This window comes from Neolamprologus brichardi, chromosome 15 (genome assembly GCF_056152115.1).
Source record: "Neolamprologus brichardi isolate AB-2024 chromosome 15, ASM5615211v1, whole genome shotgun sequence".
Lineage (NCBI taxonomy): Eukaryota > Metazoa > Chordata > Actinopteri > Cichliformes > Cichlidae > Neolamprologus > Neolamprologus brichardi.
Genome location: NC_142118.1, coordinates 22,812,661 through 22,825,985, shown reverse-complemented (window position 1 = coordinate 22,825,985; position 13,325 = coordinate 22,812,661). Strand labels below are relative to the sequence as shown.

Genomic DNA, 13,325 nt, shown 5'->3' with positions numbered 1-13,325 from the left:
AATCTGCTCTTGAGCTTTTCAACTGGACTCATCGAAAAACAGTCATTCACACTCACGTTCATTTCTATACAAATGACACCCCATTTTATGTATCTATGAAAACAGATGACACATCACTACAGGCATGTCTTAAAGACATAAAGACTTGGATGACCTGTAATTTTCCACTTTTAAACTCAGACAAAACTGAACTTTTTTTTGTGTTTGTCCCAAAAATCTGTCTGTCTAACCAGATATTTTATCTCAGTTGCCACCACTCAAATCTCTGAACCACGTCTAATCAGATACATTACTGATAGCTTCCAGTTCCACTTCTTTTTGACCAGGATGTGTAATTCAACTCTCATCTTGATCAGATCTCTTGGATTTGATCTTGGCCGACATTTTTTCATCTGTGTAATATTGCCAAAATTAGAAACATCCTCTCTCAGACTGATGCTGCAAAACTATTCCTTGTATGCACTTCTAGGCTGGACTGCTATAATTCCTTATCATCTAGATGTGCTGCTTTCAGCCCATTGGGAGCACCAGGGAATTCCTGCAGTCCTAAGAATTTTCGCCTGCCATGAATTTTAGAAGCAACATTATAAAAGTTAGAATGAATGTAGATGGACCACTCATTCATCATATCTGTCACAATCTCCTACAGGCAATATATTAATGATACAAAAAAAACACTGATCCTGTCTGAAATGCTGTAGCTTATTTTTAACTTTGGTGTGTGTGTCAGTTATTTCAAAGACTTGATTTACGCTCTAGTGTAAGCCAGTTGTTTTGACGAGTACAACTCTGTGTGTTAGTATGTGCTATTATGAGTTTTTAAGGGTGTAGCCTTAGCAGACCTTGAAAAGTTGGGGGCAGAATGGCTCCTGGCTCTGCTGTTTCAGTTCACCCATTATTTAACCTGAAATATGTGCTAACCTCTTCATATTTTTTTTATTGTTATGATGGATTAGGTTTAACGAAGCCAGATAAGGAAATATATCCTAGATATGTTGAACTTGCTGTTTTAGTACAGGGCAGTTAAAGTGAATATAGTCTGTTTCTTACAGAGTTAGCACAGCTTCATTAGTGACAAAATACTTTACCTGAACCTGCCAAACACAACGACTGACACGACTTTCATATGTTTGAGTTTCTGTGGAGCTGTCAAGAGAAAGTTCTCTCAGCACAAACATTGGAAACAGGAAGACCAACTTTCGTTTTGTTGGTGCTTTGTTGTGCAACTTTGTGCCAGAAGGTTTCTCTCATGATGTCAAACCTTTAATCATGCACAGTTATAATTCATTGTAATAACTCAAGAATACAAATGTTTGTCACTGGTGGATTTTTGTTGAAATCCTGCTGACAGACAGAAACACAGGCTTTACGAGAGCCAGCTGAGCTGCTCGATGACACAACAGTTGTGTGGCGAAGGGAGTCTGCGATCAGCTCAGACCGAAGCAGCCAGAGGGCACGGCCAGCTCATTACATTACAAACTCTTCTCTGTCAGCGATCAGATATGACGCAGTGAGGCACAGCTGCTCCACATCACACATTTCCTTGCTGCTTTTCTCTGTTTTCACACAGACAGCACAGGATAAGAATAGAGTGCGATACTTACGGTCAAGGGTGACGCCGGTCTCTGGTTTGTGATCTTTGCTCGACACCTGCCAGATGTCGAAGGCCTCCTTGGGCGTGTCGGGCAGGAGGCGGAACATCATAATGATGGTGTAGGCGTGGGGAAGACCAAGAGGGTGGATGTCTCTGAAAAAGGAAGAAAAAAACATAACAGCGCGTCCGGACAGAGCGAGGACAGGTTAAACACAGCTTAAACCTTAAACAGAAGTCTGGCCTTGGGCTCAAGGATATATAGAACAGCTTCACAGAGGCTGGAAAGTAACACGCTAGATTACATGATTTTAAACACAAGGATTGTTTTTAATACTTTGCAGTCAGTGACTGCCTGAGGTATAAAACCCATGAACATCAGAAAATGCTGCGTTTCCTCCCTCAAGATTCACGCCCAGGCCTTTACTGCATCTGCCTTCAGTTGCTGCTTGTTTGTGGGTCTCTCTGCATTCAATTTTGTCTTCAGTAACCAAAAGCTGCTCTATTAGGTTGCGATCAGGTTACTTATTTTTCCAGTTATTTTGGAGCCTATTTTAGAGTAAAACCTACTGAATAAAAACAATCTGTATTTCAATCACATCTTTGTTCTTAGATTAAACATCCACTAACACAAACAATGTGCTATTTCCAAGTAATGATAGACACAACTGTAAAAATAACATGTTGTCTGTTAGCAGTGATTTTAATAATTTTCCATCCACTGGCTCTTCTTCCTCTCCTTTTCACATCGCTGCAGGATGTTTCTCATTTGTCCCTGTGATGTCACTACACATTTTGTTAAGCCAGTTTTGGTAAACAGTCAAAACCCAAGCTGTTTTCCATCTCGCTGCTGTTGCATGTGATATTCTAGGTATGGGACGCCAGTGCTGGGTGGTGGCCAGTTTTAACAGCCTAGTTTGCGGTTGCGTCTGCACTCAGTGGCCTGATGGAAGCTCACAGTGTGAAACAGCTACAGAAAGAACTGAAAAGCCGTTTTATGGGCAGTCTGTTCTCCGTCATGACCTGCAGCTCAGTCTGACCCCACAGCTGGACTCAAACAGTTTGAATGCAGCTGGTTACTTTCGTCCCGTTGGAGACGAGAACAACATGGAAGCTTTCGAAAGACAGCAAATCTGGAGAAACTCTGGGAAGCTCCAGCAGAAACTGGTAACTCAATCAGGCCATGTCACAGAAAACCTCGGAAACTTGCATTTTTGAAAGAAAAGATTCAGTTTAAGATGCACATTAAAAACTCAAACACACATTCTGACCAGTCAGCACTGGTATGAACACTCTGCTGATCCCAGCACTGCACAGACAAAGCCGTAGACTATGAAGGAAGTTCAATACACTAGTTTCACAAAACCTCAAACTTCAGTCAGATATAACAAGTATTCTGATGGTTGTTATCAGCTTCCTTGTTAAGCTGGGCTTTCTACTTCAGGCTCCAGGTGTGTCTTCACAATCCGAGTGATCCGGGTGTCACTGAGGCAGTCCCAAGCCATCCAAGAGGTACAGTATAATCTCTCCAGCGTATCCTGGGTCTGCCCCAGGGCCTTTTTCTGGTGGGATAGGTTTGAAATCCCTAACCTAGGAGGCACCAGTATCAACAGGTAAATGGACAGCTTTGCTTTGCACTCAGCTCTCCCTCTCCACCACAATACATTGATTAACACATCAACACAGACGCTGCTTCAGTCCGTCTGTCAACCTCCCAACCCACTCTGCTGTCACTCATCAACAAGACCCCAAGATATTTAAACAACTACTCATCCCTGACCTAGAGTGGGAACTCCATCTTCAGAGGTGCGGATTTTCATCCCAGCTGCTTCACACTTGGCTGCAAACCACCCTATTTCATCACCTAATGAGGCCAAAAGTACAACATCATCTGTGAAGACCAGAGTCCAGATTCCGATGAAAGCGGAAACCTTCTGCCATCTGTCTTTTTTTTGTGACAAAGAGCAGGGCTGGCAGAGACCAACTCTAACTGGGAACGGGTCTGACTTATTACCAGCAAAGCGAGCTAAGCTCTCACTACAGTTGTACACGGACAAATGGCTCATAGCCATAGGTCGGTCACCCCATACTCCCGAAGTGCCCACCACAGGATGCCCTGACAGATGCGGTCGAATGCCTTCTCCAAGTCCACAAAACACATGCAGACTAGTTGGGCAAACTCCCACACACTCTCACACAATTTTGAGAAGATAGAAAGCTGGTCCCACATTTCACAACCAGGACGAAAACCATTGATCCTCCTGAATCTGAGGTTTAACTAACAGGCTGACTGTCCTCTCCAGCATCGTGGTATAGACCTCAAAGGCTATACCATGGTGCTTTCAAAGTCTATGAAATAGAGCTCAAAGTTAAAAGAGAAGGTGCCCAAATAAAAATGAGTGACAAAACCTTAAGAGGTTTTAGACTGTAAAGAGCAAAGGTAAATGAGGAGTAATGTGAAACATATGGGCACATATAAGCCTGTGACCCGTGAGACTCACGTAGTAGGCTGAGTCAGGAAGGCGTTCTTATGAAGTCTGTATGCTGTGTAGCTGTTGAAGGAGCCGGGTTCCATGGAGACGCCTTTGATGTAACTGTAGGTCTTCTCCGTCAGGTTGAATGCCTCCAGCATCCTGAAGCCTGAAACAATCAATCAGGAGCTTGCCTTTAACTGCAAGATCATCCAGACGAACAGTGAATAAGTCATGAATTTCTCTAAAGTTTGTATTTACCAGGTGAAGTAAATCCATTCACAAAAATTAAGGGGCACGCTGTGGACAAAAACACACAGAAATTAATTAACTGAAACACATGTTAAAGCAATGTTTGTCTTTTTTGTTCTAAACTAACAGGAAGTTGCAGTTTCGCAGATGAAGGTGATCAGGTTTTCTTTGATGGTGTTGAAAGCGTCAAAGTCGTCCACAACAAAAACGTGTCTCTCGCTGGGTTTGCTGCCAATCTGCTGCAGCTCGATGAAATCCACGTCAGCGACACCGATGGCAAAGACGCTGTAACCTGAGGACGTCACAAACCAAGGCAGTCAGAACACAAACAGACTCTTGGCTTATCGGCTTCATTTATTCTTCCAGTAAGAGTCTAAACAGGTAATAATATCCAAAAATGGATACAAAATATTACTGAAAATTCTATCCAGCGCGGTTTCATTAATTCTGATGAGAACCAGCTGCTTCTGTTTGGTCTGTAAACAGTCTGTTTACAGCTGTTTGTAACAGAGCTCATCTGGGACACACTCGCATGGAGATACACGTTTGTGTGACATCTACCTGCGTGTTGGAGCCTGGCGGCGTTCTTCTTCACCTCATCCTGAGAGCGTCCATCAGTGATGGCTACCACCACCTTGGGGACATTTCTCCTCATCCCGTTTTCAAGAGAGAAGGCCTTCTCATAAGTGTGTTTCAGCGCCTCTCCTGCTCAGAGGAAAACTGTGTCAGATCAGCAGATGCTTGTTTGGATCTGTACCTGTGGCCTGTAGCATGAGATCAAACCTGTTTTGGTGTTTCCTCCTCGGTAACGAATGTAAGAAGGCGCGGCCATGGCGAGGCCTTTGTCCTTGTAAGCTTTCAGCTTGAACTCGGTCTTAGCGTTGTCGCTGTACTGCACAAATGACACCTGGGTGGAAAATAATGAGAAAATTAGGGACTTATCATCCTCTCTGTCACATCAACCCTCCTTCACTGCATCCATGAACTTCCTCGGTGGTGTTCCACATTAAACTTCCTGTGGCCAGTACATCCATTATCCCCTCTCTGCAAACGTTCAAATATCTCAACTTCGTCTCTTTGACTTGCTGGTTCAATAAAGTTTAACAGGCACATTTCCTTCCTGTGAAGCAACTGTGTAACCCTCTGAGCTACTATTGCTCCTTTTAACAATATGATCTGTGATATTTTCTTGTTACTCGACATTTCTCAATACAGTAGTAGTCTTATACATATTTGCAAAAATGTCATGTAGGAAAATAATGAAATTGATTTTCAGGGGTTTGTTTTCTTGTTTAGGTTTGATTAAAAGTCTAAATGTATAGCCTTGGTCAGCACAGCAGTGCCATCGCTCACAGTAAGAAGGTCTTGGGTTCAAATCCAGCAGATGTCCTTCCCATGCCTGTGTGGGTTCTCTTCGGGTACTCCACAGTCCACGAACATGAATGTTAGGTTAACATGTGATTCTACATTGATAGCTGGTGTGAACATGATTGTGAATAGTTGTGTGTCTCTGTGTTAACCCTGTGACGGTCTCCTAATCTGTCCAGGGTATACGCTCGGCCTCTCACCCTTTGACAGCTGGGGTAGGCTCTGGCTCCAGATAAGCAGAGATGGATGGATGGGTGGAATCTATGGCATCTATGGCAACTATACATCACTGCACAATCTACAGCATGGGTGGGGAACTCCAGGCCTCACGGGCCGAGTCCTGCAGGTTTAAGATATCACCCTGGATCAACACACCTAAATTAAATGACTAGTTCATTACCAAGTCGCTGGAGAACTTCAAGGCATGTTGAGGAGGTAACATAGCCATTTGAATCAGCTGTGTTGGATCAAGGACACATCTAAAACCTGCAGGACACCGGCCCTTGAGGCCTGGAGATTCCCCCACCCCTGATCTACAGGATAGCCTAGTGTGCACTTACCCCCAAAAAGTGGTCAAAGTGCAAAGACTGAGTTTGGTCTGACTGGGAGTGACATGAATTATAAACTTCATGGGCTGAAACTGTGCATCTAGCTTGCTCACAGTGCTAAAGCAATGAGAAGTATTGGTCCAATGTCGATGTGTCATTTGTGTCGACTTGATTTTGAAGTCTTTCCTGTCTCACTAAAAGTAACTGTTCAACACTTATGAGCTACAAGATCGACCCGATCAGCCGACTTTCACTCGTGATGGGAGAGCAATGCAGACACTTCAGCGCATGAGTGTCAGTGTAAACAGCATTACGCAGCACAGCAACGGGGGAATAAGGACTTTCAAACAAGCTTAAGATGGCACTTTATGTATAAAAACACTGAATAACTTGACTCAGAGAACACATCCAGTTAAGGGGGTCATTTTGAAATTCTTACAGAAAGCTGTCCAGAATTTAACGGGTTCCTCTTGTTTCACTTCCCCACAAACTTTTATGAAATCTCATTTTTGCATAATCTTGTTGACAGACAAAGAAATGACTCAAGAAATTAAAAAGTAAATGGGCCAGTGAGGGGAAAAAACTGGCCTTCCAACAAAATTATTTGGCCACCAGACATTGGCTGGAGTTTGACTTTGTTGTTCAGATAAGAACTCGCACATGCTTTTTTTCCCCCTCCCACAAATGCATCGCAGACAGACATTTGGCTACAGCATCATTATACAACACAGAACATACATGTTTCTAATATCCGCTTGCTTCTCTAAAGAAAATAAGCACATGCACTGCTGTCTCCCCTCGCACACAGTCATACACTGACCAATTCTATACATCTACCGGTATTTAAATCAGTGGAGCAGCTTACAAATCAGTCTTCTCTCATAACCATCTTTTATGGATTAAGAAACTAGTATTTTTGGTAATTTGGCAATGAAAATCCACTTTATTGTGCAGCAAACAAAATGTTTTCTCATCCAGATGGACAAAGTAGTCTTTGAGGACTGTCAGAAGAAACTGCCTTAAGGGATGCCAAACAAGCTAATAATATAAACCTAATGGATTTAGTTTTTTAGTGAAACAGATGCTTGGCTCTGTGGCTAAAATATAATACAAATAGAAGCAAAAGAATCCCAACGAATACTATCTTAGACTCAAGGATTGTTCATTTTATCCTGATTGGGGATATGAGCCATTATAGCATCCCGGGAGAAGACGAGGTTTGTGTCAATGTGAAATAATTAAGACAGCTACAGAGGTTTTGGACCACATCGGGCTTTTGATCATATTTTTATACGATGCTGTCACACTTGTCAGCATGAATGCACCTTTAAATCCAGAGATCCCTCTCTCTGGAACAGGCTTATATATAATCACCGATTCTTTAAATGCCTGCAAAACTCGGTCGGAAAAAATTCTGCATCGCCAAGAAAGCTTTTATAGCCTTTATTTCATTTGCATCTCCCTCCTTCTTTTTGTTTTGTCTTGTTGTCGGCTGTTAGTGATTACACTTGATTGAATTCTCGTATTAGGGCGGATGTTTTATAAGACCCCTGGCCTCCTGTTGAGGTGAAGTTCTTTTATCATGAGGTTTCCATTGTGAAAATAAAAACAAAACCACCACTGGATGATGCTGGGGTACGGAAGTGTAATGCATTCACTCGAGAGAAAAAAAAAGGTTTCTGAATTAATGTCAAAGGAGCTTGCAAAGAAAAGCGTCTGGACTTCTTTAAGTTACTCTTTCTGAATTAATGAGACATCTTAAAATCCACAAAGAGCCTCTCATTCACTGCAGAGCTCAGCTTCATTCACGGCATTGCCTCTCCAGCTCAGTTTAAGCCATTTTTATTTGGGTCTGGGTTTTAAGCACTCTCACATACTTGCTTGTTCAGCTGCTACTCAGTGCATATGAGAACGTCTGGCAGGATTTTGGGGGATTTCATTAATTCAGACAAACAGAAAATGTGAAATTTTATTGAATGAATTATTTTCTTGGAATCAGATCAGAAAAATAAGCAAATTTCTTTTTTATTTTATGAAAAGTTTTTGAGTGTCTCCTCTAAATGATCTTAACTTAAAGACTTTTTAGCATCACCATCTCCATGAGACATGCTAATTTACATCCCTATGTAGCTAAGACACCTTCATGCACTGCTAGTTAGATGCAAACTGCATTTCATTGGCTTGGTACATGTTCTCTGGTTCCAAGAGTATTTAAAAGTAGAATAGGAGGCAGAGCCTTTAGCTTTCAGGCCCTTCTTCTGTTGAACCAGCTCCCAGTTTGGATTCAGGAGACAGACACAATCTCTACTTTTATAATTAGGCTTCAAACTTTCCTTTTTGCAAAAGCATATAGTTAGGGCTGGATCATGTGACTCTGAATCCTCCCTTAGCCATGCTGCTACAAGTGCGGGGGGGACTTCCTGTGACACACTGAGCATTTCTTTTTTACTCCTCGTCTCTCTATTTTCTCCTTTTCTGCCTTTTCACCCCTCAACTGTCAACCACTCGGAGTAGATGGCTGCTCTGACTACTGCAAATGGTGCAGTAGTGGTTGATGTGAGGGAGCTACCTGAGTGGAGGTGCAGTAGGTAGAGCATGTTATAGCCCGCATTGGCCTTGCATGGCCCATTTGACTTCACAAAGATTTTGCACTTTTTATTGCAGGGTCTCACTATAAAAATCACTGTGAGGTAACTGTTGTATAAATAACACAGAACTGCACCGGATGCACTACTCCTCCCTGTCAGAGGGAATAACTGTCAGTGTTTTCAGCACAAACCTGCATCCCTGAGGGTCCGATGACATCAAAAGCGGCAATCATGTCGGAGACAAAGTGCACCACCTTGGTGAAGCTCTCCTCGCCGATACTCCACGAGCCGTCGATAAGGAACACCACATCTGCTTTGGCGCCTTTGCAGACTGAGGCAAAAAAAAAAAAAGAGTCAGTGAGTCCACAGGCCAGTTGTTGCATCATAACATGGCATAATTAGCAAGCTGGAGCACATTAAAAAAGTCAGCTGACAGTGTGCAACAAAACAAAACGCCTGAGACAAATGCCGTGATAGAACCATTCGCGATAATTATGGGTTCCACTGATAAAAAAAAAAACAGGCAAAATAAAACCGGGAACATTTGGTCTGCATAAGGACCAAGCTCTCCCTAATGCGTTCCTCTCACATGAAAACGAATTGGGCGAAAAGCTTTAAATAATCTTGGCCTCGTGTGATGCACCCCTCTTTATCTTCTCCGCCTGCTCTGAGCTCTATAAACAACTTTCACACAGCACCAAATGAGACAAAAAATTCTCTGGACTGCACTCGCTTTCTTTTTCAACACCTGAGCTGTTGGTTCTTAACGGGCGCGCTCCCCCGCGGGGCCCACATGTGGTGGCCATTAATCCACCGCTAGTCCGAGCTGGATCCAGGAGGACTCTGCGTTCGCAAAGTCACCGTCGAGGATTTTCCAAACACGGCCGAGCTTGAATGAAAGGACTTGATCTGTTCAGTCCTGTGAGAGTTTCTTGGGGAAATATTGGGAGATGATTCACACAGAATTGGCCCAGTGAGAAGCCAACAGATGGAAGCCTTATTAACCCAAGCTGAACTCTTATTTTGTAACTTTTGCTGTCAAAATTCATTATTATTTGTATTTTTTATATTGTTTTATTAGGAAAAAAAGGCAAAGACTCTGGAGACAGATTCCAAAATGCACCTTTAGTCTCCAAACATCTGAGATTGCAAAGCAGCGCGCAGGCCTAATGAAACAGCAGAGTCAGCAGAAGCAGTGAGACTGGGGGAAAACAGGATTTACTAGAAACGTTTGACATGTAAAGCAACAGTTAACAGCTGCTGGTGTTTGCTAAGACAGTCACAGAACAAAAGCTGCTTCTTCTGAGCATGCCCAGTTGAAAGGAGACCCAAAAACAGGCTGGAGAGACATCCCATCTACCTGGAACACCAAGAAGCTAAAAGGGTGTGCTGAAACTGAAGTTCCACTAATGGCCACTTGAGGTAGACTACAAAAGTCCTTAGAGTAAAGCAGAACAAAAACCATGTACACAACCTGAAAAATTTCGACCTCTATGATGTCTGTATGCATGGTGAGTTTTTATAAAGATTTTGTCTTTCGGTACCAGACTAAAAAAAAAAATCACTCTCATCAACCAAAACACAAGAATGCATTTCAGATTCAGCTCGCCTTCAGTTGGATTATGGATGTCATTAGAGGCTTACCTGCCCATCCAGGGGGGATGGTGGGTGGAGCTGTTGGAGTAGGCGGGGTTGTTGGGTCTGGAGTTGGCTCCTGCACTGTGAGAGACAAAACAAAACAAAACAAAAAACCAAAAAGAACTGTTATCAACATATTTGTAATAAATACAGAATCGGCGTAAACACGGCGCGTGATGAAGTCATTGTTTTGGAGCCGCACTGCGAGATGATGCAATTTGCAGTTGGAATCGTGCTTCATGTCTCAGACAGCACGACTGCACTGTGAGCGGGCGTGTCGGAGCCACGCAGCTGTTACTACGATCGTGTTCTCTGTGGAAAGGTGGGCCGATCCACTCAGGACGTGTTTTTATGTGTTTTTCCGATGCAGATGCTGTTGGTTTGTACTAAGGATACATGAAGGACAGATTAATGCGAATTTAAACTCATTTTGAGTTAAAACATCAATATAAAAAACTTGAGGCAGCTGAAGTGGACAATGTCACTCGCAGGACATTTGGACCACAAAGTATTTTATCACTATTTAAAGAACTGATGAAATTATATTTCCAGATCAAAAACCCTGATGCTTTAATTTAATTATTAAAGTGCAGGAAGTTATTCTTGTTTGTCGCGCTGCTCAAACTGACCCAAATTCAGGATGCGGTCTCATTCAATGAAAGAAAGGCAATTTTAAAAAATCAAGGCTTCAGATGTTCTGCCTGATTAAACTACACCTGTTTTCCGGCCCGAGACCACGCTGTCTTGAAGTTTATATATTTTGATTTTAAATTTGACTCGTTATCTCCAGTACATTGTTGTTCTCTTCTTTATGTTTGTTTCATGTGTTGTGTGTATGTGTGTGTTTGTGTATTCATATCTTTCTGGGGACCAATATCCTGGTCCCCACAAGTTTCAAGGCATTTTTGAGACTCAAAATGTGAATTTAGTGACAGGGTTACAATTCGGTTGTAGTTAGGTTTAGGCATTCATTTTTCATGGCCAGGGTAAGGGGCTAGGTAAGCATTATGTCAAGTAGATGTCCCCACAAGATATAAATACCCGACCTCTCTTTTGATGGTTGTGCTCCTGCCACTGGTTTGATTCTCTGAATAAAATACTGCACTTTACGTTTTCACAGCAGTGAACCAGACCAGTCACATTTCAAACACACTCTAGTTTTTGTGCATTTATTAAGGGCAGAATTCTCTAGATTTTCTAGAGTTTTCCTCCTCACTGCAGAACTTTCTTAGTACTTACAGGTCCTCGCTTTGGTGCTGACTCCTGGGCCTTCCAGATTTGGCGTCTGAACGAAGACAGTGGCGGTGTACAGAGCATCGGGGGAGAGTCCGTCAAAGCAGTACTGAGGCAGGCCGGCGGGAATGGTGATTTCATGCTGTCCTTTACTGGATGCTACAGAGGAATCAAAAACTCATGTAAACACATCACAGTACAGTGGAGTGGTCTTAAATTAAATGATGGACTTTTCTGAACATGCTCAAAAGCTCCATCGAGGTTTAATAAGGTTCGACCTCCCGATCGGCTCATTTAGAGTTTATTTCCAGGTGCTGTGGGCTCAGTGTGATTGATTCCTGTCAGAGGGAAACACTGACTCATGTTCTTCAGTCACAAGTTTTTTCGAGATGGCTGAATCGTCATGCACTTGTAAAACACACCAGTGACTTTTACACAGTTTGGACCCTGAATCATGTTGAAATTTTCCTGTGAAGAAAACTAAGATTTTTACTCACTTCATACATCTCCTGAGTATGACAGCATTAATAATTATTACTAATGAGTCAAAGATTACTTCCCCAGGTGCTTATGTTTCTGGCTTGTAAATTAACACCAAAGCCTGCTGGATTGTGACGTTGGCACTCTCTGTGTCCGTTTCAGCCTCATGAGGGACAAAGGAGGTTTATTCTGCAGCATTTTCATGGTTCTAGTTCCATTTCAAACCATCTGTGTTTGTATTTGAAATCAATTCCATGTTAAAGACAGTCTGGTCCAATCACTTCACCAACACTTACAAATTAATATCCCTGTACATTTTAGTATACATGTTGGGTAGTCTACCACTTCTAATATTGCACCTCTTGTCCACTGACAGCTGGGATGGGCTCCAGCTAAGACCTTAAGACAGTGGGTGAGCATGTTCTCTGCTTATGCACACAAGCAGTGAGCCTCAGAGGACTGCAGAAAGTTTCCAAAAGAGGAAAAGTTTCTTTGAGCACGTCTTAAACTACCTGAAAGCCCTTGCAGGATTTATGACCTCACAGTCACTGACCAACCACACTTCATGACTGTTGTCTGTAGTTTAGTGGACTTTTTGTTGCTAAACAAAGAAAATAAAGATTACTTTACACACAGAGCACCCTGACCCTTCCAGTGAAATGTTTATCTCTCCGCTTGTCTCGGCTGCTGATAAATTGATAATAAGATTTTGTATTTACTCTCAGCGCTTCTGCGAGAGCAAACAAACAAAACGTGTTTATCGCACGGGCGTTTTGCTGTCCCGAATGCACTTCAAGTAAGTCGGATTCAACGCTCCCCGCAGCTCCGCTGCTGCAGATATCTTGAGAATATGCCCAGTAACATCAACAAGTTGTGATCGATCATGTAAATTATTTTGTGAAAACACGCACACCTCTCAGAGAGATCGACTCCAGAACGGTGGCCCTCTTTCATCAGGAGCAAAGATGCACTCAGGTCCGAGCTGAGAGTGCATTAGCAAAATAAAAGCCCTCAGACTTTTCAGCAGGATATCAGATAGCCTAGAGTCTGAACCACATGTTCCTCTTCTCACCACGGATGTTAAAACATGGAGGCAGAAGACCCGTGCTCACCGTTTTTCCACCCACTCATCTTACCGCTGGCTCCGACCGCTGTT

General features: G+C 42.7%; 1 protein-coding gene across 1 annotated transcript in view; it reads right to left on the bottom strand.

Annotated features, from left to right (window-relative positions):
• The window catches only part of col12a1b (collagen, type XII, alpha 1b), a 154,982-nt gene that overhangs the window by 34,719 nt on the left and 106,938 nt on the right, over positions 1–13,325 (bottom strand). The window contains exons 53-61 of the mRNA XM_087852439.1: positions 11,696–11,848; positions 10,463–10,537; positions 9,010–9,149; positions 5,098–5,221; positions 4,876–5,019; positions 4,442–4,606; positions 4,324–4,362; positions 4,093–4,231; positions 1,605–1,747 (exon numbers count right to left, since the gene is read on the bottom strand). Coding sequence (XP_087708565.1) covers positions 1,605–1,747; positions 4,093–4,231; positions 4,324–4,362; positions 4,442–4,606; positions 4,876–5,019; positions 5,098–5,221; positions 9,010–9,149; positions 10,463–10,537; positions 11,696–11,848 — 1,122 coding nt within the window. The remainder of the gene's footprint in view (positions 1–1,604; positions 1,748–4,092; positions 4,232–4,323; positions 4,363–4,441; positions 4,607–4,875; positions 5,020–5,097; positions 5,222–9,009; positions 9,150–10,462; positions 10,538–11,695; positions 11,849–13,325) is intronic.